We start from the raw sequence: 24,517 nt of genomic DNA, 5'->3' as shown, positions 1-24,517 counted from the left end.
AAGTGGCAGAATCACCTCTCTGGACCTGCTGGCAACGCAGCTTTTGATGCAGCCCAGGATGGGATTGGCCTTCTGGGCTGCAGCTGCCCACTGCCTGCTCATGTCCAGCTTCTCCTCCACCAGCACCCCCAAGTCCCTTTCCTCAGGGCTGCTTTCTAACACCTCACCCCCCAGTCTGTACTGATGGTGAGGATTGTTCCAGCCCAGGTGCAGAACTTGTTCTTGTTGAACCTCATGAGGTTCACCTGGGCCCACCTCTCCAGCCTGTCCAGGTCCTTTTGGATAACATCCCATCCCTCTGGTGTATCGACAACACCACACAGCTTGGTATCGTCCGCAAACCAGGGGACATCGCAAATCGTTGCCGTGTAACTCACGGTATTTGTGGTATCGTGAGGCAATTTCCAGCCAAGAACGTTAACCAGAAGGTAAATGCAAAGATCAGAAGTCAAGTGGCTATCAAGAGATGAAGGTGTGTATGGAAACACAGGATGAGAGTTCTGTGCTTGAAAATGCCAAAGAACGAGGCCGTATCTTGATTCTAAAACCACGCTGCCATTATTTTTGGCAAAAGCAGTTTAAGACTATCATCTCATCAATTTGTCTTCTTTCTCCTCCTCTTTTAGCCAGCGAAAACATGCCTGTGGCAGAGTGTTTCAAGCTGAAGTGCAGATGTGATGAGCTCAGTTTGTTAAGATTATCAGACCGCAATAAAACAAATCCATGAGAGTAGTATTTATATCTGAGGCCTGCATATAAGGACAGTGACAATCTCACAGGCATTTTCTCTCTACCTTGTAGCATTAATAAGGTCTCCCCTCAGCCTTCTCTTCTCCAGACTGAAGAGTCCCAGCTCTCTCAGTCTCTCCTCATAAGGGAGATGCTCCAATCCCTCCATCATCTCTGTTGCCCTTCGCTGGACTCTTTCTAGTAGTTCCCTGTCCCTCTTGAACTGGGGAGCCCAGAACTGGACGCAGTACTCCAGTTGTGGCCTCCCCAGTGCAGAGCAGAGGGGGAGAAGATCCCCCTACACCTGGGCCGCGTTCCGAGGTGCCACTCCAATTGTACTTACAGGGTACGTATACGGCTTGAAAGCTCCCCACGTAGTTTGGTCCCAGCTCGTAAATGGTGCTGACACCCGGGGCGGGCAGAACTTCCTCCAGGAAATGCGTGGGGCCCAACCTCCACACCAGAGAAGAGAGCTGGCGCTGTGCCGGGGGGGTGCCGATGTAGGCGTAGACAGTGCTGACTACAGGGGGATTGGCAGAACCTGACCCACTGGGACTGCTGTGGATATAGTGGAGCTGTAAGGGAGAAAAAAAAACAGAGTTGGAGTTAACGACGGGGAAGGGGGACCGTGAAAAGAAAGCTGGCAGATCCAAAAAATTGGGGAAAGCGTTTTGCAAACCATAGAATCATAGAATAGAATTGCCCAGGCCGGAAGGGACCTCCAAAGGCCATCTAGTCCGACCCCCCCGCAGTCAGCAGGGACACCCCCAACCAGACCAGGTTGCCCAGGGCCTCCTCGAGCCTCTCCTTGAATATCTCCAGGGATGGGGCCTCAACCACCTCCCTGGGCAACCTGTTCCAGTGCTCCACCACCCTCACAGTGAAGAACCCTCTCCTCATCTCCAGTCTAAATCTGTTCCCCTCCAGCTTGAAGCCATTGCCCCTCGTCCTGTCACTGCAGGCCTTTCTAAACAGGCTCTCCCCAGCCTTCCTGTAGGCTCCCTTCAGGTACTGGAAGGCTGCTATTAGGTCTCCCCGGAGCCTCCTCTTCTCCAGGCTGAACAACCCCAGCTCCCTCAGCCTGTCCTCGTAGCAGAGGTGCTCCATCCCCCTGATCATCCTTGTGGCCCTCCTCTGGACCTGCTCCATCAGGTCTATATCCTTCTTATATTGAGGGCTCCAGACCTGCACACAATACTCCAGGTGAGGTCTCACCAGTGCAGAGTAAAGTGGCAGAATCACCTCTCTGGACCTGCTGGCAACGCTTCTTTTGATGCAGCCCAGGATGGGATTGGCCTTCTGGGCTGCAGCTGCCCACTGCCTGCTCATGTCCAGCTTCTCCTCCACCAGCACCCCCAAGTCCCTTTCCTCAGGGCTGCTTTCTAACACCTCACCCCCCAGTCTGTACTGATGGTGAGGATTGTTCCAGCCCAGGTGCAGAACTTGTTCTTGTTGAACCTCATGAGGTTCACCTGGGCCCACCTCTCCAGCCTGTCCAGGTCCTTTTGGATAACATCCCATCCCTCTGGTGTATCGACAACACCACACAGCTTGGTATCGTCCGCAAACCAGGGGACATCGCAAATCGTTGCCGTGTAACTCACGGTATTTGTGGTATCGCGAGGCAATTTCCAGCCAAGAACATTAACCAGAAGGTAAATGCAAAGATCAGAAGTCAAGTGGCTATCAAGAGATGAAGGTGTGTATGGAAACACAGGATGAGAGGTCTATGCTTGAAAATGCCAAAGAACGAGGCCGGATCTTGATTCTAAAACCACGCTGCCATTATTTTTTGCAAAAGCAGTTTAAGACTATCTCATCAACTTGTCTTCTTTCTCCTCCTCTTTTAGCCAGCGAAAACACTGCCTTTGGCAGAGTGTTTCAAGCTGAAGTGCAGATGTGATGAGCTCAGTTTGTTAAGATTATCAGACCGCAATAAAACAAATACATGAGAGTAGTATTTGTATCTGAGGCCTGCATATAAGGACAGTGACAATCTCACAGGCATTTTCTCTCTACCTTGTAAAAATTCTGTTACAGCTACTGAATGTAGTCACCTATGGCCAGATATATGGTCACCTACTGCAGCTATTAGCTGTAAGCTGTAAAGTTACCATAGTCCTCTTCCTGCAAAAGGAATACTGAAAGGGAAACTTTCCAAGTCAAATTATTGTTTTACCTATAGCAGTACAGTAACTCTAGCTAATTGACACTCCACCCCAGGTTTAGCTGACTCCCCTAAGGCCCACACCTGCCCAGTGCTCTCTGGTTATCAGTTACAGGTCAGGAGGAATGCTTTGTGCTCAGTGGACAGGCCCACAGTGCTCTTCACTGCTCTCTGCTTCTGGCTTCTCAGTTTCTTCCACCTTTCAACTACATGTGTTCCATCTACACCACCACCACTGGACATCTCAGTGGCTGTCACTGGCAATTCACCCTATTTGCCCCCTATTTCTGGGGTACTAAGAGGGTTGGGAAAGGAACAACCTGAATAAAATGCCAAACGGAGGAACGCTTTGTGCTCAGTGGACAGGCCCACGGTGCTCTTCACTGCTCTCTGCTTTTGGCTTCTCAGTTTCTTCCACCTTTCAACTACATGTGTTCCATCTACACCACCACCACTGGACATCTCAGTTGGTTGTCACTGGCAACTCACTCTATTTACCCCTTATTTCTGGGGTAGTCAGAAGGTCGGGAAAGGAACAACCTGAATAAAATGTCTTACTCTGTCTTACTCTAATCTCCCTATTATTCAAAGTTAAATCTGCTACATAGTCCTGGGATGAGTCTTCTTTCAGCTTTTTGTGATCCTTCTAATTACTCTAGTCAGCAGGGCAGCCACACCACGCTTGCCTCACGTGAAATGCAACATGTCCACTTCATTTTAGCACGGCCAAGAAAGAATTGGCTATCTTTTCCTCTAAACAGGACTAGGGCTGGCTCCAAGCTGTGCAGTGAGCAAAGACCCCTTTTTGCAAGGCTCTGCACGTTGTGTTTTTTTGGTGGTGGGCTGGGGTTTTTTTGTTTTGTTGTGTTTTGGTTTGGTTTTGTGGCAGGGGGGCAGTGTTGATTTGGTTTTTTCTTGTTTTCTGTGGGTTTTTTTGTTGGTGGTGGGCTGGGGTTTTTTTTGTTTTGTTGTGTTTTGGTTTGGTTTTGTGGCGGGGGGGCAGTGTTGATTTGTTGTTTTCTTGTTTTCTGTGGGGTTTTTTTTACAGAAATATATCCGCAGAGAGAGAGAGAAATCACTTCAACCAGTGAAAATGAGGATTTAAAGATTTATTTTACCTTCACGGTGTTAACAAGCTGTCCATCAAGGTAGAGTGCAGCTGTGCTGTTCTTCAGCATGCCTTTACTCATGACGAGGACCAGGTGATGCCACTGGCCTTCCACAATGAGGTCACCACAGCGGAAACGGGCACAACAGGGAAGAATTTCATAAAACGACGATTCCTCACTGAAGTCATCAACTAAAGAAAAAGTATCCGTTAGTGGGCACCGGGAGAAATGCTTTAAAGAAGCTAAAACCAGATGAATGTGTCATTAGACTTTACGTAAAACGATCTACAGCAATACATTAAAGCCAAATTTTTAGGAAGCATGTAGTTAACAAAAGTACAACTACCAAGATATGAATAAAGTCATACAATTAACAAGAATGACTTTAGACTTTCAAATACAAGACCTGAAAGAATGAAATCAGATTTTTTTGAGAAAGTATTCAAGATCAGATTGTCACAGTTAGACAGGCTGAACATCCTTAAATACTCGTACATTAACAAACTAGTATGGTTTTGGTAGCATCAATGTGTCTCTTCTTCTTTTGCCTTAATTCTCTTTAAGAAAATTCTCAGGGTGCTTTAGACTTCTGACAATTATGTTTTCCTTCTCCCCTTCTACTCTCCCTTTGAAATGCATCTGGAATGACTAGTTTGCTCAAGTTTTTGCTAACTTTCTCATGCCCTCATGCAAGTCACAGAAAGATCTTTTGTTGTTTTTCTAAAAAAGCTTTCAAAGCAGTAGTCAGCAAGATGCCTCTCCAAACTTACAGAGCTATTTTTCCACTTTTCTCACACTGTGGAGAGAAAAATACCCATACTTCCCAGACTTTATCCTCATGCTTTCCCCTGCTCCACCATGATCTCCTCCACAGGCCCCACCACCTACTCTCCTGTGGTCCTCTCTCCATGGGCTGCAGATGATCCCTGCTCTGGTGCCTGGAGCATCCTCTCCCCTCCATCTACACATCTTGTGTGGGAAGTGGGTGAGGCACCATCCCTGGAGGTGTTCAAAAGATGGGCTGATATGGTGCTGGGGGACATGGTTTAGTGATGCTTTTTTTTGTCAGAGTTGGGTTGATTGTTGGACTAGATGATCTTGAAGGTCCCTTCCAACCTAGATGATTCTATGATTCTATCTAGCACAGGCCTTAGCATGGTGGCCTCTCCTCTTCTTCTTTTCTAAGGAAAATTAATTTTCTGAAGCGCTGCTACTGAAGGGGCAGCTCAGGGCTGAGACATTTCTGCCCAAGTCAAAACGAAGACTTCATGACATCTTATCTGTTCCATTTCAGCTCTGTAACCACAGCAAGTCACCCTTGCCTTCCCTCCACCCTATCAGAAGTGGAGCCCAGGTTGTTAGGCTGCTGACCTGAGCAGCAGCAGGTCGGGGTGAGGCGAGCTGCACCCATGGCTCCATCAGCCATCAACAGTGAGGAGCTGAAGATGGATGTCTACCTTCCAGACACACGGCCAGAGGAACCCACTCCCAGCCTCTCTGCAGCAGATACCAAGCACAAGCTGCTGACCACCCATCCCCAATTCACCCACCCATACTCTTCAGTCATTTCCCAGGTCTCTCTTCACTAACAGGTGCTGTATTCTCTTCTCCTGAATGTTAAAATAGACTTTAGTTCTCAGCACATGATTTTTAAATTTCTCTAAAAGGCATCCTTTGATTTCACACCAGAGGGCATGATCAGTTTGCAGGTGCATGAGCTTCTCCATCGCAAAGCAGAATGACCCACACTCTACCTGAAAGTCCCCGTTCCCCCTCCTCACTCCACCAAAAAAACCCAACAAAACCCAATCAAAGACAAAGCTCAAAAATTCTGCACCAGGGAACACTTCAACAGAAAACAGGAGCTTTTCAGATCTCTCTTCGTTCTCTCCTATTGAAGGAAAAGAACCCACTAATCCTCTTACCTCAAGAGCTGCCTGCACAGGGAGCACGCTCCCTTCTTCAGAAGTAGCACAAGGGAAATGATAAAAGCAGCGTGCTTGGAACTCACTTTCAGATACAAAAATAACGTTCTCAAGTTCTTTTCCTCAGCCAAACACCTCTGAGCACAATTCTCGCTCACAAGAAGGATCCTTAAACCACCCCATTTATTCTTTCAATAGACAGTCAGCACTTCAGCCCCTGTGCTGCTGGGCCTGCCATCTCAGTTCTTCAGGTACGTACCTGCTCAGCACTTGAGGGTACACCACCAACTGGGACTTAGCCATGACAGGATGGCACCCCAGTAAAGCTAAGTATCCTTTTCAATTAAAAACAGTCTTTGCAGTCAGAGCCCTTCAGATATTCTCTGATAAAGCCTCTTCAAATCAAATCTCTTTTAAAGACTTAGATCATTTACAGCAGAGGGCTACAAAGATGATGAGGGGCCTGGAGCATCTCCCTTATGAGGAGAGGCTGAGGGACTTGAGCCTTTTTAGTCTAGAGAAAGCTGAGGGGGGAGAGGGACTTGAGTCTTTTTAGTCTGGAGAAAGCTGAGGGGGGATTTGATCAACATCTATAAATATTTAAAGGGAGGGTGTCAAGAGGATGGGGCTGGTCTTTTTTCAGTGGTGCCCAGGGACAGGACAAGAGGAAATGGGCACAAACTTGAACGTAAGAAGTTCCACCTAATCATGAGGAACTTCCAGAGCCCTGGCAGAGGCTGCCCAGGGAGGTGGTGGAGTCTCCTTCTCTGGAGACATTCCAAACCCACCTGGACATGTTCCTGTGCAACCTGCTCTGGGTGGACCTACTTTGGCAGGGGGTTGGACTGGATGATCTCCAGAGGTCCCTTCCAACCCCATACCATTCTTTGATTCTGTGATGATAGAGGCTTACAGACTGAAAACACAGGATCTACAGCTCCAGTGCAGGCTAAACCAATTAATATGAGGATAAATTAATTTAATTATCTCTTATAATAATTTGTTCTTCTGAGAAAGAAAACTCTGTCAATATCTGTGTAATTTAAGAGCTTTAGTTCCTCCCTTATACTACAGGTTTTCAGCTCAAGTTTTAGGTTTTGAAACTGACTTCCACTTAGAGAAACTATGGCAGTTAACAATGCAAATGTCTACTTATCGTTAAAATAAGGCTATCTCCAGCAAATTCACTGGCCTCACCAGCTTCACTTAGACCTTCATTGCACCTCCTGTAATTCCACCTTTGATCACAGACACCGAATGAAGCCGCAAACTCTTCCTGAAGACTGATCACAGCATTAAAACATGAAATGAATGACCGACTGGCTTCAGAACAGCTCTCACAACCTCTGAGTTTACTATTTCCAAACTTCTTCAAAGCAAAGATAGTTAGCAATTGCACCTCAAGAGATGGCATCTAAAATCATAGAATCATAGAACCATAGAATGGTTTGGGTTGGAAGGGACCTCAAAGATCATCGAGTTCCAACCTCTCTGCCATGGGCAGGGACACCTCCCACCAGACCAGGTTGCTCAAGGCCACAGCAGGTTGCTCAAGGCCACGAATGATATGATGATACAAGAATGATACAAGATAAATACAAAGCAAAAGCTTTCTAAAAGCCAATGATGTAATCCTACCTTCAAATCTAAAATACTTAGTGTTTTGGCAAAAATTCTTCTTCCTATGCAGGTATCAAATCTTCTTTGGAAATTATAAAAATTCTTTATTTTCTACATGAACGTTCACATTTTGCATTTTTCCATTGTCAAAACCCAGTAGGAGCTGGTGAAGCTATAACTGAAGTTCCACCACACATAATTCTTCTAGATACTAAGTTCAAAATAAACTTGTCGTCGCATCCCTGTAATATTGTCAGGATTAGCTGATGACACAACACAACTCTTACCATAATTTTGAAGCAATTCTTCTTTAGTTGAAACGATCAAGGACCGGTCTTTTGCTGAGAGGACAATGGCAAGGCACACATAATGCTGCTCGGAGGAGTTTGCCCGCCGCACTACAGTGAGGAGCCTCACAGGATGGTTATTAGGAGGTGTACTAAAGTGTTCAATACAAAACCAAGTTGAGTAGCTTAAACCAGACGGTGGGGGGAAAAATCTTTCACCTAAAAACAAAGATGAAAGCCCATTATACAGCTGCAGTAGCTAGTGCTTAGCATACCTACTTGTTTCTGTTCCTTTTTTTCATATCAGCTCCGCTGAGACCAGCTGTGCTTTCTCAAATTTTTCCTTCATGGACTTCAAAGTTACTACTTTGATTTCTGACTCATTCTTGAAGGAAAAGCCACATGAAGGCAGCTCAGAGGGGCTTCCTTCAAAACAGTAACAAAAGTAAAGCAAAAATTGCACACTATTCCCTCCTATTCTAAAAGCAAAATGTCAACTCGGAAGCTGTGCTCGTTCTGAACAGCCCCGTTTCAGTTCCCTAGGCATAAAAATGTGGAAATGGATCGAGCCCTCAGAAACTACTAATACAATGATGAGATACTTCTTCGATAGGTGTGACCAGCTGGAGAAGTCTTTGTTGAAGATCTATCCACCCCATGCACTTGACTCCATTGCATCTCCTGGGGGGCTCCCACACGGAACAAAAGGCTCACAGACTTCAAGTACTGTCTAACACTAATTCTGTCTTAACTGGAATAAACTTTCAACTTGGTTAAAAAAGGGGCTCAGTCTAAAAACTAAGCGCTCGCGTTCAATTAGCCCCGCAGCGTGCCAGGTTCCTGGAGGGTGAAGAGCACACAGGAAGTTCTCAATTATGAGTTTAAAAAGTCCAATACCGTGCCATCGTATCACTTCATGGCTAACAAAGAAATAGAAGAGAACTAAACATGGGCTAGAGAACACTAACAGCCATGCTCAAGTACTTACCAGTTCCAATCCCGCTGACAACCGCGCCGTCGATAAGTCCTGTTGTCACAGCATTATTTGTAGGTGCATTATGGGGAGCCAAACTTGGCAAGAACAGGCAGCTGTTAAATAGAAGAGCAGTTACACACCAGAGTTTAGTAAAGTCAATATAACTGCAGTTCAATACAAACAGAATAAAGCCTAGGGAAATATAGCAGAAGCACATCATCGCTCTCCTTGACTCACGAATACGTATTATTCATCTCAAGTAGAAATGAATTCTCCAGATTTCTCCTTGTGAGGCTAAACAATGTCTCCAGTGCAATGATCTTTGGCAGCCTATGTCTTTGGTGCAACAGTGCAGAGACTTATGCCCACGTGGCTCCAAAAGCCTAAGATGCTCCCTCGTGGGCAATTTCTCCTTGTGAGGCTAAACAATGTCTCCAGCGCAACCATCTTTGGCAGCCTATGGCTTTGGTGCAACGGCGCAGAGACTTATGCCCACGTGGCTCCAAAGCCTAAGATGCTCCCTCGTGGGCAACCATAACTTGCTGCAGCCTTTGAGATGTTCTAGGCTCTCACAGAGACTGGATTAGCTAAATATTCAAAGGATCTGCTACTTGCATACTATGGTGTTCTTATTTTAAGTATGTACGCTCTCCCAGTAACATCAGGTTTGACCAAATTAGCTATGTTTGGTCCTTACAAGAGCCACTGGTGCTGTGGACACAGATAGAAGTAGCACCTCCCTTAGGTGATGGAAGATTTTAAGAGCCCAGTTTCAGCAACCAGCCCACCCAAGCTGGAATGAATCTCCACAGGAGCTCACCTTCCCGTTTGTATAGATTGTCCTACACCAAGCTGGAATGAATCTCCACAGGAGCTCAGCTTCCTGTTTGTACAGATTGTCCTATACGGGAAGCAAAATGATGGCTCTTCCACTTGCTGAAGAATCATTATTTTGTTGACATTTACACTTGAGCAGGCTGGTTTAAGTATACTGGAGCTAAGTTGCCTGGCAGAGCTAGGAGTTATTTAGTTCTCATGTAAGCTATAACAAATTAACTTGAGCACCCATCTTGAAAGCAACAGCAGTCCATGGTTCTGGTCACTACTATCTTCCTTTTGATTACAGCTCTCACTCTATACTTCTTCCTCCCTCTTGAAAATGTTCTTCTCTGGGTGAATCCTCCATGGTCAATGGTGTTACAAGCACGTTCTCTCTAAGCAGATAACTTGCAAGGCTACTACAATTATTTAATTCATGGAACACCTAGGCACTTTAAAACAGACCCAAAAGATTTCAGTTTTTTTTATTGCTATAGCAAATGTAGGTGACTTGTTGGAATTAAAAGAAGTCACAGCTGCATTATGTGGATTGCTTTTGGACATGTTACCAGCACCTACAAATTTCCTGGAGCATCCACAGTGGCAATTGATTTTGCTAACATATTTCAAGTTCTTCTTCTGTCCCAAACATTTTCTTTTCTCTTAGGAAGGATGTACAACAGAGCTCTGAGCACCATTCATTTTCAAAGAAAAGTCTGTCCCTGACTGTATTAGATATGAAGGCTCAGATGCAAAATGGGTGCTGCAGCCTTTCTTTGCAGAGCTGAAAAGAGAATGCAGAGCTGCCAAATATCCAACCTGCACTCTGCTCTCAGATCAGTCATCCCAAATAAAGCAGAGCAAGTGCACTAAGATGCAAAATGGCTCTGTGGATGGCCATGTCAGGACAGAAAGAGATGTTAAGAAATACAGTAGTATAAATATTGGGTCTGGGGAAAAAAATAAATGAATGATTCTGTCTGGTGGAGCCCTTTCTCAATTTTATGAAATTGTGGTACAGCTGTGGACAACGGATCATTTCTGTCTCTTCTCACAATTCTTTTAAAAAACAGATTAACAGTAACACTGAGGAGCTACTCGTCTCATATAAGAATTTGTCTTTTGGGCTTCACAGCAGTTGTCATTTTTGGTTGTTCGTGTCACAAAACCTTTTAATAAAGCTTCTAGTTGAGGTTTTTAAGCTTTTAACTGAGCTTTTGGGAAATTCTGAACAATTACTTATTGTTTTAGGCACCATTCACAATTGTCTGACTTGCATGTACCCCACAACACTGCCCTCTCTGTGAATGCAGCTTTCAGCCTATTTCGAGCCTCTGCCTATGGACCAGTCTGCAGGCAGTTAAAGAATTTAGTTCTTTAGACTATCCATCTCAATTTTTATGGCATTTTTTGAGATATTTACCCCTCAGCACAGAACATAATGAGTGTTTTGAGGTTCTTCTATTCCGTTTTTATAACCCAAAAGACAAAACGTTTTCCTTAAACAGATGCTGAGAACGGTGTAATGCTTTCTTCTTCCAAACAATAAAGTTAAATCATATTACATGATCCTCATAAAGTGCCTTAAATGCTCAGCAGGTATTTAATTGGAAAGAGAAAAACAGCAAGTGAAGGTGATACTGAGTGCTAAAAGAAAAAATGAGCCAAGCACTATATTCATGCTCCACTTCCAGATAATAATATTTTTTTCCCCTGTTCTTTGGACTCAGCATTGCTGCCTTCTCTGCTTTACTTCTATTTCCGATTTCGCCACTTCCGCGTTTCCAAGTTCTTCAGCAATTTTAAGTGGGTTTCAGAGCATTTGGGCCATCCAAACGTGGCACACAAATCCTAGCAAAATACTGGAGATTCTGCAAGGGAATGTTGAGTTCCTTCGTTTTATAAGGCACGTGAAATCCAGAACTGAGATGGTACTACCAACGTTTAGATACACACACACTTCTACTTTCACACATGGCAAGCAAGCACATGGTTTCAAGGCATTAATGGATGACAGAGGGGAAACCTATGGGGCTTGAATTATTCCTTTCTTTTCTTCAAAGGACTTGTTTGCAAACAGTCTGTTAAAAATTGCAAGTATTTCTTTGAAAGAAGAAAGTAAGAAAACATTCCACCGTGTTAAAAATTGCAAGTATTTCTTTGAAAGAAGGAAGTAAGAAAACATTCCACTGTGCCCCCCATGTCATCTGAGAGCACGGTAGGACCTTACCCGAACCCTTCAAGAGAGGTGTCAAACTCAATGAATGCTGGTGTGACCGATGATCCGTGAAGCCTGATATCATGTGGCGTTGTCATGGAGACCAGACACTTCACTCTCGTCAGGGGTACTGTGCTCCCTTCTGCTGGCTTGAGCAGGCTCTTGCTTATCCGGTAGTGGCTGTCTTCGTGCGAAGCGAAGACGCTGTCAGAACCCAGACCTTCCATGGAGGTAACCATGCTATCTAAAGTAGAAGCCAAGAAACAACACAGCGTTGCAAAAGGGTGGCATTTTCAGGCTACTTATTTGGACTTTTCACAGAATCTTTATGGTTGGAATTGACCTTTGAGATCATCGAGTCCAACCACAAAAAAACGCAGACCCAACCCAACAGTCTCCAAACCCCCAAAAAACCCAACCCACAGATGGAGTCCAACCATATGCACACAAAAGATCCCCAACCCAACAATCTCGGGCACTAGAGCATGCCCTGAAGTGCCACAGCTACACCTTTCTTCAATACCTCCAGGGATGGTGACTCCACCACCTCCCTGGGCAGGCCCTTCCAGGGCCTGACCACCCTCTCAGCAAAGTCATTCTTCCCAAGATCTCATCTAAACCTCCCCTGCCCCAACTTCAGACCATTTCCTCTGCTCCTCTCATGATTCCCTTGGGAGAAGAGGCCAACCCCCACCTCTCTCCACCCTCCTGTCAGGGAGCTGGAGAGGGCAAGGAGGTCTCCCCTCAGCCTCCTCTTCTCCAAACTCAACATGCCCACTTCCCTCAGCCTCTCCTTGTAGGACTCATTCTCAAATGTTCTCAATGCTTTCAATGCATTAGCTGAACTGTCAATCATCATCAGCTACTCCAGCCTCTCAGTTTGAAGATCATGAGTTGGGAAGTGTTGCTGTCATTATAAAAACACTCAACTGAGGCAGAGAGATGAGCACCTTGTGCAAGGTATTACAGAAAGCCTGTGATAGAGACAAAAAATTGAGCCAGGAGGCCATCCCATTACATCACATTGGGCAATGTCCCTTTCACAGAGGCTGTTTCGGGCACGTTCCTGCTCCCTGACTTAACAGGAAAAACTCTGCTTCATGTTTTTCAGATGCAGGATCTCTGAGCTAAAAGCTTCAGAGCTCTCAATAAGCACAAAAGGTCAGGAAGCTTCGCTTAGGAAATTTAACGTAACTTGGGGTATTCAGAAGCTAGCTTTGTCTTCTCTCCTCTTTCCTCGGTTAAAAACTTTTCAGACCCACAATTTCACACTTCCCCCTGAGATAATACCCTAGTGAAAATGATAAACAAAAGAAAGCACTGGCCAAGAGACAAGCTGAATCTCACCTTCTCTCCTCATTTTAAAATGTACTCAACCTGACATAACAGGAATTCAGTTATTTTATTTTGTTTATTTATTTCCTTATTTAATGCTTGTAATTCAGTACCATCCAGGATAATTTTTTGGTTCCTTTTACATAATTCAAACATTTCATCTAAGGTATTTTAAACTATGTGCAATGACTGAGTTGACACAAAGAAAGAAATACCATGTGCTTTGAAAACTTACCAGTAATTTCTTTGTATTACCATTTACTGAGACTCTCCTACACTATGTGAACAGCTATTCCCAAGCTCTACAACTAAGATAATAATAGGAAGAAAGAGAATTTGGAAGAGAAGTTCAGATCAGCTGGAGGAATCCACTGGTTACAGACATCAGTACAGTTTATCAGAAAATCAGAGCTGATGTGTAATTGCTGACAGACTCTGAAGTATTCTATCCGATGGATGAACTTCCATGACAGGATACCACAAAAACTTACAATGAAAATTTCCACAGCCTATCTATAATCTAGGAATATTTAGGTAATACATCGTGAATACCTTCCCAGTGTTAATTCTGTTCCCCCTTCCCTTTTTTTTTTTTAAAGCTGTCCCTTTTCTTGAAAATTTTTCAACTTATGATCATAATTCAACGCATGCTTACCACATAGTATTAAAAATTTCAATTTTAATATACTAGGAAATTAAACATATTAAAAGCAAGCAACGACTAAAACTATTGATGAAAAACCAACAAATGGTTAATAAGGGACTGTTGAACTTTGAGAGTGGGTGTTTCAACTCCAATTTTGACCTCTTATAAAGAGGAATTACTACTAGATTGAGATTCTGCTAGATGAGGTAAATGAAACCAACAAATGGTTAATAAGGGACTGTTGAACTTTGAGAGGGGGTGTTTCAACTCCAACTTTGACCTCTTTATAAGAGGAATTATTATTAGATTGAGATTCTGCTAGATGAGGTAAACGGTGCTTTATTTCTTTTTAACCCTATTTCTTTCTCATCAATAGTGATGTTAACGATGAGCCAGGCTCAAGTTGAAATAAACAGAACTATGCTTAAGTGTAGGAATTTCAGTTATTTTATCTGACACCTTACTGAAGGAGACATTACATGGGTTTAATGATGTGATGTGCCCACGAAAGTATCTGAAAAAAACAGTATTCCTTTGACTGTTAAGTAACTACAAACTCAGGATCTACTCAAGACTTAAAATCAAACTACCATCATATTTACTAGTTACTGTTCCCAAGACAAAAAAATTATAATTACCTCTCTGGCTATATATTAAATACAATATTAAATACTGCTTTTAAAGCTTTTTCCAATCAAATTGTTCTGATGATTTCACATTCATACTAAGCTGGGGTGAAGTCAGGTTTTTCCAGATGCTTATCTACAAATATTACATAAGTATGCAACCGGGGGAGGTCGGTGTAGCATTCTTTACACAAATTTCTAGCACTTCAGCACCTACTTCTCATTTCTGGCTCAAAGCTCAGCGAGCTGGGTTTGTGCACTCGATATTGTTTCAACAGCTTTTTGTCCCAGGCTCCACAATTCAAAGGATTTCCCAAGCGTAAAAATTCCCTAAGAAAGAGAATAAAAAAATTTACAAATCATTTTGTCTATTTATTTGCCTAGAATGACAGCAAATCTAACACCATTTTTGAAGAAGACAGTAATTACTTGTAATAAATATAAATTTAACTAAGAAAATAAATTAACTCATGCATAATTACAAGAAACACATTTGATCAATTTGAAAATACTTCAGTTTTGAACACATGCTCTCAAAAGTTGACATTATTTTAACTAATCAAGCAATTCTGAATATTCCAAAGACTCGGCAGGAGGGTGCCTCATCCTGTAGGAGGACGTCAAGGTGCTCACAGCAAGCTGAACTCATCTGGAAAGGCAGCCCACAGCCTGAAGAGACCTCAGCTTTGTTTTATCCGTGTTTATTTGGCAGGTGGGACAATGTTTATCTCGGGGGGGGACACACGGGACAATGCAAGGTCACTTATGCTCTCTACCAATCTGAATTTTCACTGAATTTCACTGAATTTTTAGAGTTGGAAGGGACCATAGAGATCATCTAGTCCAACTCCCCTGCTGAAGCAGGATTGCCCAGAGCTTGTCAGAGCATGTTACTCAGGAGCATCCAGGCGGGGCTTGAAAATCTCCAGAGAAGGGGACTCCACACCCTCCCTGGGCAGCCTCTGCCAGGGCTCTGCCACCCTCACCGTGAAGAAGTTTCTCCTCATATTTGAGTGGAACCTCTTATGTTCCAACTTGTGCCCGTTGCCCCTCGTCCTCTCACTGGGAACCACTGAAAAGAGTCTGGCTCCCTCCTCCTTCAACCTTCCCTTGAGATACTTGTCAGCATTGATAAGGTCTCCCCTCAGCCTTCTCTTCTCCAGGCTGAAGAGTCCGAGCTCTATCAGTCTCTTCTCATCAGGGAGATGCTCCAATCCCTCCATCATCTCTGTTGCCCTTCGCTGGACTCTTTCCAGCCGTTCCCTGTCCCTCTTGAACTGGGGAGCCCAGCACTGGAGGCAGGATTCCAGTTGTGGCCTCCCCAGTGCAGAGCAGAGGGGGAGAATGACTTCCCTTGACCTGCTGGCCACACTCTTCCCTATGCAGCCCAGGATTCCGTTGGCCTTCCTGGCCACAAGGGCCCATTGCTGGCTCATTGTCATTTTGCTGTCCACCAGGACCCCTAGATCTTTCTCTTCAGAAGTTGTCTCCAGCAGGTCTACCCCTAACCTGTATTGGTGCTTGACATTTTTCTTCCCCAGGTGCAGGACCCTACACGTTTCCCTGTTGAACCTCATGAGGTTCTTCCTTGCCCAGCCCTCCAGCCTCTCCAAGTCTCGTTGGATGGCAGCACAGCCCTCCGGGGCTCCTGGCTCCTCCCAGCCATCTAGAGCCAGCCAGCAACCAGCCCTAGGCAGCAGCTCAACTGGACTTCACTGCTGTGGTTTCTCACCTCAACACCATGGGCTGCAGTGCCTGGGAAGCCAGCCTTTCAAACATCCTTTGGAGAGGGGGATGCAGCGAGTGGTCCTCATCAGCCAGAGCAGCGCTGCACCTTTGCAGGAGTCGTGCGTGGAGCCCGGCTTCACACATGACTTGCTGGTTTCTCTCTGTGTGCACCAGGGATTGGAGGATGTTGGCCACTGCCAGCTGGAGAGCCAGAGCGTGCTGAGGGAGAGAAGAGCACACAACCTGAGAAGATGCAAACTGACACAGCAAATAAAAGACAGCCCTTATGCACGATAATGAAAAGGAAACTACTGTTACCAATGAATAAACAAAACATCCTATACTTAAATATACGTGCATGTGTGTGTCCAGGGCGTGTGCACACATGAGTGTGAAGAGGCACTTCCACCTCTTTATGAAAAAGCATAAGAAGTTCTATGAAGGATTACCGTGACCAATTCAGGTAGGGATTCAGGATTACCTGAAACTGAATTTCACTGAATTTCTAGAGTTGGAAGGGACCATAGAGATCATCTAGTCCAACTCTCCTGCTGAAGCAGGATTGCCTAGAGCTTGTCAGAGCATGTTACTCAGGAGCATCCAGGCGGGGCTTGAAAATCTCCAAAGAAGGGGACTCCACACCCTCCCTGGGCAGCCTCTGCCAGGGCTCTGTCACCCTCACCGTGAAGAAGTTTCTCCTCATATTTGAGTGGAACCTCTTATGTTCCAACTTGTGCCCGTTGCCCCTCGTCCTCTCACTGGGAACCACTGAAAAGAGTCTGGCTCCCTCCTCCTTCAACCCTCCCTTGAGATACTTGTAGGCGTTGATAAGGTCTCCCCTCAGCCTTCTCTTCTCCAGACTAAAGAGTCCCAGCTCTCTCAGTCTCTCCTCATAAGGGAGATGCTCCAATCCTTGAATCATCTTGAAACAATTCAGGTAGGGATGGTTAAACAAAACTCTCCTTTTCAGCAGCAGAAGTGAGTCTGTTCACAAGTTCTATGTGCTTACAGTGTACTAAGAACTTTTTATTTTTGTGATGTTAAGGTCTTGAAACAATTCAGGTAGGGATGGTTAAACAAAACTCTCCTTTTCAGCAGCAGAAGTGAGTCAGTTCACAAGTTCTTAGTACACTCTAAGCACATAGAACTTTTTATTTTTGTGATGTTAAGCTATTCCTAGTAACTTAGCATGGAATCATGTAGGTTGGAAAAGACCTTTAAGATCATTGAGCCCAACCATTAACCCAGCACTGCCAAGTCCTTCACACGTCTAAGTGCCACAGGTCTTTAAATCCCTCCAGGGATGGCGACTCAGCCACTTCCCCAGGCAGCCTGTTCTGATACTTGATAACCCTTTCAGTGATAAATTTTTTCCTACTATCCAATCCAAATCTCCCTTGACGCAACTTGAGGTCACTTCCTCTTGTCCTATCGCCTGTTACTTGGGAAAAGAGACCAACACCCACCTGGCTACAACCTCCTTTCAGTTAAGTGTAGAGTGATAAGGTCTCCCCTCAACCTCCTCTTCTCCAGGCTAAACAACCCCTGTTCCCCCAGCAGCTCCTTGTAGGACTTGTTCTCCAGACCCCTCCCCAGCTTGGTGGCTCTCCTCTGGACACGCTTCCAACAATCTCAGGCACTAGAGCATGCCCTCAAGTGCCACAGCTACACCTTTCTTCAATACCTCCAGGGATGGTGACTCCACCACCTCCCTGGGCAGGCCCTTCCAGGGCCTGAACACCCTCTCAGCAAAGTCATTCTTCCCAAGATCTCATCTAAACCTCCCCTGCCCCAACTTCAGACCATTTCCTCTGCTCCTCTCATGATTCCCTTGGGAGAAGAGGCCAACCCCCACCTCTCTACACCCTCCTGTCAGGGAGCTGGAGAGGGCAAGGAGGTCTCCCCTCAGCCTCCTCTTCTCCAAACTCAACATGCCCACTTCCCTCAGCCTCTCCTTGTAGGACTTGTTCTCCAGACCCCTCCCCAGCTTGGTGGCTCTCCTCTGGACACGCTCCAGCCCCTCAATGTCCTTCTTGTGGTGAGGGGCCCAGAACTGAACCCAGCCCTCGAGGGGAGGCCTCACCAGTGCCCAGTCCAGAGGCACCATCACTGCCCTGCTCCTGCTGGCCACGCTGCTCCTGACACAGGCCAGGATGCTGGTGGCCTTCTTGGCCACCTGGGCACACTGCTGGCTCCTGTTCAGCCGGTGTCCACCAACACCCCCAGGGCCTTTTCTGCCAGGCAGCTCCAGCCACTCTGCCCCCAGCCTGTAGCACTGCAGGGGGCTGGTGGGACCCAAGGGCAGGACCCGGCACTTGGCCTTGTTGAAACTCATCCCATTGGCCTTGGCCATCGATCCAGCCTGTCCAGATCCCTCTGGAGAGTGTTCCTACCCTCCAGCAGGTCGACGCTCCCACCCAACTTGGCGTCATCTGCAAACTCACTGAGTTTGTATCACTCATAAAGATATTAAACAGAACTGGCCCCAGTACTGAGTCCTGGGGGACACCACTTGTCACCGGCCACCAACTGGATTTCACTCCATTCACCACAACTCTTTGGGGCTGGCCATCCAGCCAGGTTTTTACCCAGCAAAGAGCACACTCGTCCAAGCCATGAGCAGCCAGGTTCTCTAGCAGAATGCTGTGGGAAACACTGCCAAAGACTTTACCAAAGTCCAGGCAAACCACATCCACAGCCTTTTTCTCATCCTCTAAGTGGGTCACACTCTCATAGAAGGAGATCAGCTGAGTAAAGTAGGACCCACCTTTCATAAACCTGTGCTGACTGGGCCCTGATCACCTGGTTGTCCTGTATGTGCTGTGGGATGGTGCTCAAAATATCTGCTCCATAACCTTCCCTGGCCCCGAGGTCAGACTGACAGGCCTGTGGTACCCACCTTCCCTGGCACCGAGGTCAGACTGACAGACCTGTGGTACCTCAGATCCTCCTTCCTGTCCTACTTGTAGACAGGCATCCCATTTGATAACCTCCAGTCAACTGGGACATCCCCAGTTAGCCAGAACTTCTGAAAAATGATGGAAAGGGGCTTGGTGAGGACTTGCACCAGCTCCATCAGTCAGTACCCTCTGGTGGATCTCATCTGGTCCCATAAACTTGTGTCTAAGTGATATGTATAGCAGGTTGCTAACCATTCCCCCTTGGATTATCAAGGCTTCATTCCTCTCCCCATCATTGTCATCTCTACAAAACTTAGGATATATGCAACATAACTGCCAAATTAATGGCTTGAAGACAGAAAGTCACCACTACTCATCACTGGTAGAGGACGAAAAAGGAGGAATCAAGTCTAGTGACTCCTGTAAGCTTTTGGAACTTTTAAAAAGAAAATAAACAGCATTCTTCAGTGAAGACAACAAAAAATACTTAGGCAACATAAAAAATTGTCCAACAAATTCTTTATATACAAACCATCAGTACAAATTTTGGGTTGGGAATTGTACAAAGTAGGTGGTACAATTTTGCAACTAGAACATATTTCAAACAGCACATACACACCAAGCTATAATGTCCAACTAAATGTCCTCCTTGTTCTCCTTGTTCTAAGCATTAACAACTATCAACAAGCATTAACAAACATCAAGGAAAACAGGAATTAATCACAGTGCTTGGACACTTATCTGATGGCCACTTCAGACTTTTCTTTAAATTTACCTTTTTGCCAGGAGTTTAGAAGAGACAAACAAAACAAAGCCTACGAAATAAAACCATGTCTATCAGCCCTCTGTGCCACCAGTTATTCAACTTAACTAGTCTGTGAAATGTATTAGTTTCTCAGCACAAAACAAGAGGACATCATAGTTTTTCCCCGTTTCCCACAGCCATCCTTTTTCCCAGTCACTCTAGGACAGGGTATTAGTTTCTCAGCACAAAACAAGAGGACATCATAGTTTTTCCCATTTCCCACAGCCATCCTTTTTCCCCAGTCACTTTAGACAGCAGAATATTTTTCCCTACCTCTGGGTGTGTAGCTGATCCAACAGAGGCCAGAAGATCCAGCATGGCAAGCATAGCACCAGGGTGGATAATGACCGCATCAGAGCTTTGTGCAGATGTGGGGCCTGTTTGGAGTTTCACATCAGCTATGGTTTTCTGAGGGCAAACAGGAGGTGTTGAAACAGAGTGATATGCGTGCCTGTGGGACAGAAGACATCCCATGGTTACAACATCCATTTCTTATGAGCTTTGCATTTTTCAAACAGCTGCAAAGTTGAACTGGCTTAGAGATGCTACTCCCCTCCTCCTCTCTCCTCCCTCAGTTAGACAGATCAACCATCTGAGTGTTGGACAAACCCGTTGGACATGTTCCCCCAAAGACAACCTGGAAGAGTTGCAATATTTCAACTATGCTTGAACTCAGAAGTCTTTTCCCCAGATGCTACGTAGTTTGAAGAACTTAAAGTTCTTCAAAGATCTTAACTTGCCTTTCTTGCCTCCCTCTTCCCATTCTAGCTGCGGTGGCAGCACACGGTGACGACAGCCACCACTGCTCCTGTTCTGGGGGGTGAATCCAGCTTTGGATACGTTTCTCCCCATTTGCTTTTCAGTAACAACTGATTAGAAAACGTCCTATCGCAAAACTCTCGGAAATCTCTAATTATCCTACAGAAACAGAAAGCTGGGCTTGGTGAACACTCGTGCCAGCAGTTCCATATGTTCTCAGTCTATGGCAATTCAGTTTTGCATTAAGCTGCTTTAAATCTGATTCAGGGAAAAGAGGCTTTGACACACTGACTTAGAAGCAACCACTTGTACTGAAACTCTCCGAGGTATCAGCTTGATGCCATTCTTCTTCCAGCACAAGAACACTGACTTAGAAGCAACCACTTGTACTGAGAGCTGTAGATGCATTCCCATTGAAACTCTCAGAGGTATCAGCTTGATGCCATTCATCTTCCAGCACAAGGTTCAACACACAAACAGCATGAACAGCTGACTGAAGATCAAGATGGTACTTCTGAAGCAAAAGCTAGCTCCAAAGGCTCAACACAAAAAGAAAAAACAAAACAAACCACAACTAAACCCACCCAAATTCTGACAGTATTTATCATATACGCTTATTTGCAAGAAGAAAGAGAACAAACTCTATGTAAGAAATTTTTTTTTGAAGACCAAATATTGCCTGGCGTTTTACAAGAAGTGAACTCAATTAAAATCGGGTCTCTTCCTATCAAATGAGTTGATAGAGGCATTTCCTCTCTCCTTTTAAAAAAAGAAAAAACAAAACAAACCACAACTAAACCCACCCAAATTCTGACAGTATTTATCATATACGCTTATTTGCAAGAAGAAAGAGAACAAACTCTATGTAAGAAATTTTTTTTTGAAGACCAAATATTGCCTGGCGTTTTACAAGAAGTGAACTCAATTAAAATCGGGTCTCTTCCTATCAAATGAGTTGATAGAGGCATTTCCTCTCTCCTTTTCTCAGTGACACAGATTTACCTAACCCCTAACCCTAACAGAAGTTAACTCTCTGTGCCTCATCCATTAGGCACTTCTAACTAAGACATCTTTTCTCTGGGGAAAAACAGGACGTAGATGGGAGCTGAGGAAGGCTGTGTTCCCATCGAAAAGGTTCATGGCAGATCTGAACAACTCAAGAGCACTTTTTAAAGGAGATATTTATTTTTTTTTTTAAGAAAAATGAAATTACTGATGTTTTACTCATTTGGCAAACACTTACAGCAAACATGAAATAGTATGACAGTTCTATTCTAACCAACCACTAAGAAAAAAATCTGCCCAAATCAATTTTTCTAGTGTTTTAACAAACTCTCTAGTCATCAGTTTCCTAAAGTTCTCCAGCAGACTCACTGACTGAAGCACCTGGCAGGCAGAGGAAGGCTTCATTGACTCTTGTAAAATTAAATGGAATTAAGAACAGCAGAACAACTGCTAATACTATCATAGAGAGATGTTATCTCAACTCTTTTCTCTGTCTTAACACAGAGGTTGAAACTCAGGCAGTTGTTTCTTGTGCATCCTAACAGCTCTGCTCTTCATCTGAAGGAAACTGCTACCTCTTTCCAATGTCACCTTGAGCACCTCAACGCAAGACTTACAGGACACGGTTTAAAAACTAAATACCCATTTGTATTGAAGAACACTCTTCGGTCTGGTGAAATTCTGCTCCCCAGACATTCTTGAGGATCAAGCTTCCACCCACTTGTAAACATCCTGATCCATCCTATCACATTCACTTCATGAGGTAAACTGTGAGGTTGTAACACTGTGGTACAGGGAGAGCCTAATAAAAACCCAAGCCATCACTCAGTACGATTCATGAACAAGCATGTGATTCTGGCCTCAAATGACCTGAACTTCAGCATTACATACAACAAACTGAAAAGGGGGTACTAGTGAAGACTAGGCAATTCACTCTTCTGTTGTCCATCTAAGTTATATCCTTGCAGCATATATTATCGAAAGTTTTTCATATAATTTTAAAATACCTTCTGTATTTTTCCATATAAGGAGTACTCGTATCAAAATAAAAAAAAGAAGACAGTTCGACGAGATTTCTCTGGGCAAGGAAAAGAAAATAGATCCTACAAAATCCTGCAAAAGTATTCATTGAGTATTACAGGTCTATGGCTCAGTGCAGAACCCGCAACAAATTAATTAATCCATCCTCATACATTCTTTATATGATCCCTTTAAGGGAGAAGACAGGAAGAAGTGGACAACAGAAAAAGGCAGTGTACTGAAGATGATACAGATCTAATTTAACAAAAAAGAAAACTTAAGTAAAATTCTAACTTAAATTACATAATTAAGTACAACTCTTGATGAGAAATATAACACCATTTTCATCTGGAAAGAAATAAGTAAGATATTGTAGATAAACCCTCTGCATACCATTCTCCAAGAGTGATCACTACACAAACTTTGAAAAAACAATGGCTAAAACTGTATTAAAGTCAAAGCTACATTCTATTCTCTACTTTGCCCCATCAGGCTTAAGACATCCTCAATAAAAAAAATAAAAAAGAGAGAGAGAACATCAAGTAAGGTTTTTTCTGCCAAAATTTCCAGCGATCAAGCTGGTGAAGCTGCAGTTCTTGATTCAAATGATACAGGAGGAGTGGAAGAATAATGCATTCCAGGAATTAGTCCTACCTATGCTGTTTATATAAAAGATAAAACTTGGAGGGCACCGCTCACTCCTCGGGGAAATACAGCTTTGAGAAGTGGCAGGCAAGTCTGAGAGAGAATATTAGAATATCAGTGTATGTATGTATGTATCCAGGACCATTCTAGATTATGTGGAAAAGCAGAACTGTAGTGGTTTTGTTTGTAAGAATTATTTGTGTGCACAGTGCCTGCTTGCTCTTCTACCCAAACAGCACAGGGCTCTCCCTCGGGGACCTGCCTTCAAAAGGCAGGAAACCCAGGCCAAAGAAACAAGGGAGATCCCAGGGAAGCAAAGGAAAGGAGAGAGAAAACAGTAAGAAAAAGCCAAACCCTTCTCTTGGAAAAGTCAACTTTGACAGAACCTGACCATACCTGACATTTAAAAAATGGGGAAAAAAAAAAATAAAATAAAATAATATTGTACTACAAACCCCAAGTTGCTTGTTTCTGAAAGTAGGAAGATCCCAGCTACTGGCACTGAATTCCCTAGGAATGACAAACACGATGCTGAACACCCGTGAGAAAGCAGACAGCTGCTCAAACAGACTTTTTAAAAAAGCCTAGCCCTCCCTATTTATTTTATTTTTTTAACTTGAAAACATGCTTTTACAGAAAGGATCTGAAAAGTCAACCGGGCCAGCACGATCACTCTTTGTGTCCACTTTTGCTGTGAGCCTTACAAAATTTATTATGGCCCAAAGGTTTGTGAAGATCCAAATCAGGTGCACCCTTTTACTTTAGCACTCTACTGGTGCTTACCTGACTTGCCCAAAGCAACCCATGGGGAGAACTGACTTTTGAAACCCTCCAATCTTTACCTCACCTTGTAACACACTTTTTAAATAACTGGTTGCACTTTCAGTACTACAAAAAAAAAAAAACAAACCAAAAAACCAAAGAAACCCCAACCAACCACGCAAAAAACTTCCACAGCAAACGTTGCCTTCTTTCCAGTTTCTTCAGAATAAATGAGAGGAGAAGGAGTTTGGCAGCTGAGGTTTTTCCTCTCTGAACTGCAACTGCTACCTTTGTTCCTAAATGCCTCGGTGTTAGGAAAGAAAGGAAACAATAGTCTAAAAGTTTGTGGATTTTTGGGGAATTGGCCTTATCCAAGCCAGTCCCTGCAGAAGACCCAGGTATGACTTGGGTAACGCTACTCTGCAAGACAAAAAAA

General features: G+C 44.3%; 1 protein-coding gene across 1 annotated transcript in view; it reads right to left on the bottom strand.

The window, feature by feature from the left end:
- The window catches only part of WDFY3 (WD repeat and FYVE domain containing 3), a 197,175-nt gene that overhangs the window by 99,315 nt on the left and 73,343 nt on the right, over nucleotides 1-24,517 (bottom strand). Inside the window, exons 15-21 of the mRNA XM_014949934.1 lie at nucleotides 16,190-16,404; nucleotides 14,675-14,787; nucleotides 11,863-12,094; nucleotides 8,826-8,926; nucleotides 7,838-8,056; nucleotides 4,015-4,196; nucleotides 1,073-1,304 (exon numbers count right to left, since the gene is read on the bottom strand). Coding sequence (XP_014805420.1) covers nucleotides 1,073-1,304; nucleotides 4,015-4,196; nucleotides 7,838-8,056; nucleotides 8,826-8,926; nucleotides 11,863-12,094; nucleotides 14,675-14,787; nucleotides 16,190-16,404 — 1,294 coding nt within the window. The remainder of the gene's footprint in view (nucleotides 1-1,072; nucleotides 1,305-4,014; nucleotides 4,197-7,837; nucleotides 8,057-8,825; nucleotides 8,927-11,862; nucleotides 12,095-14,674; nucleotides 14,788-16,189; nucleotides 16,405-24,517) is intronic.

The sequence above is a fragment of the Calidris pugnax genome, unplaced genomic scaffold (genome assembly GCF_001431845.1).
Source record: "Calidris pugnax isolate Ruff unplaced genomic scaffold, ASM143184v1 scaffold42, whole genome shotgun sequence".
Lineage (NCBI taxonomy): Eukaryota > Metazoa > Chordata > Aves > Charadriiformes > Scolopacidae > Calidris > Calidris pugnax.
The sequence above is the reverse complement of the archived record's forward strand: the minus strand, read 5'-3'. Positions and strand labels throughout refer to the sequence as shown.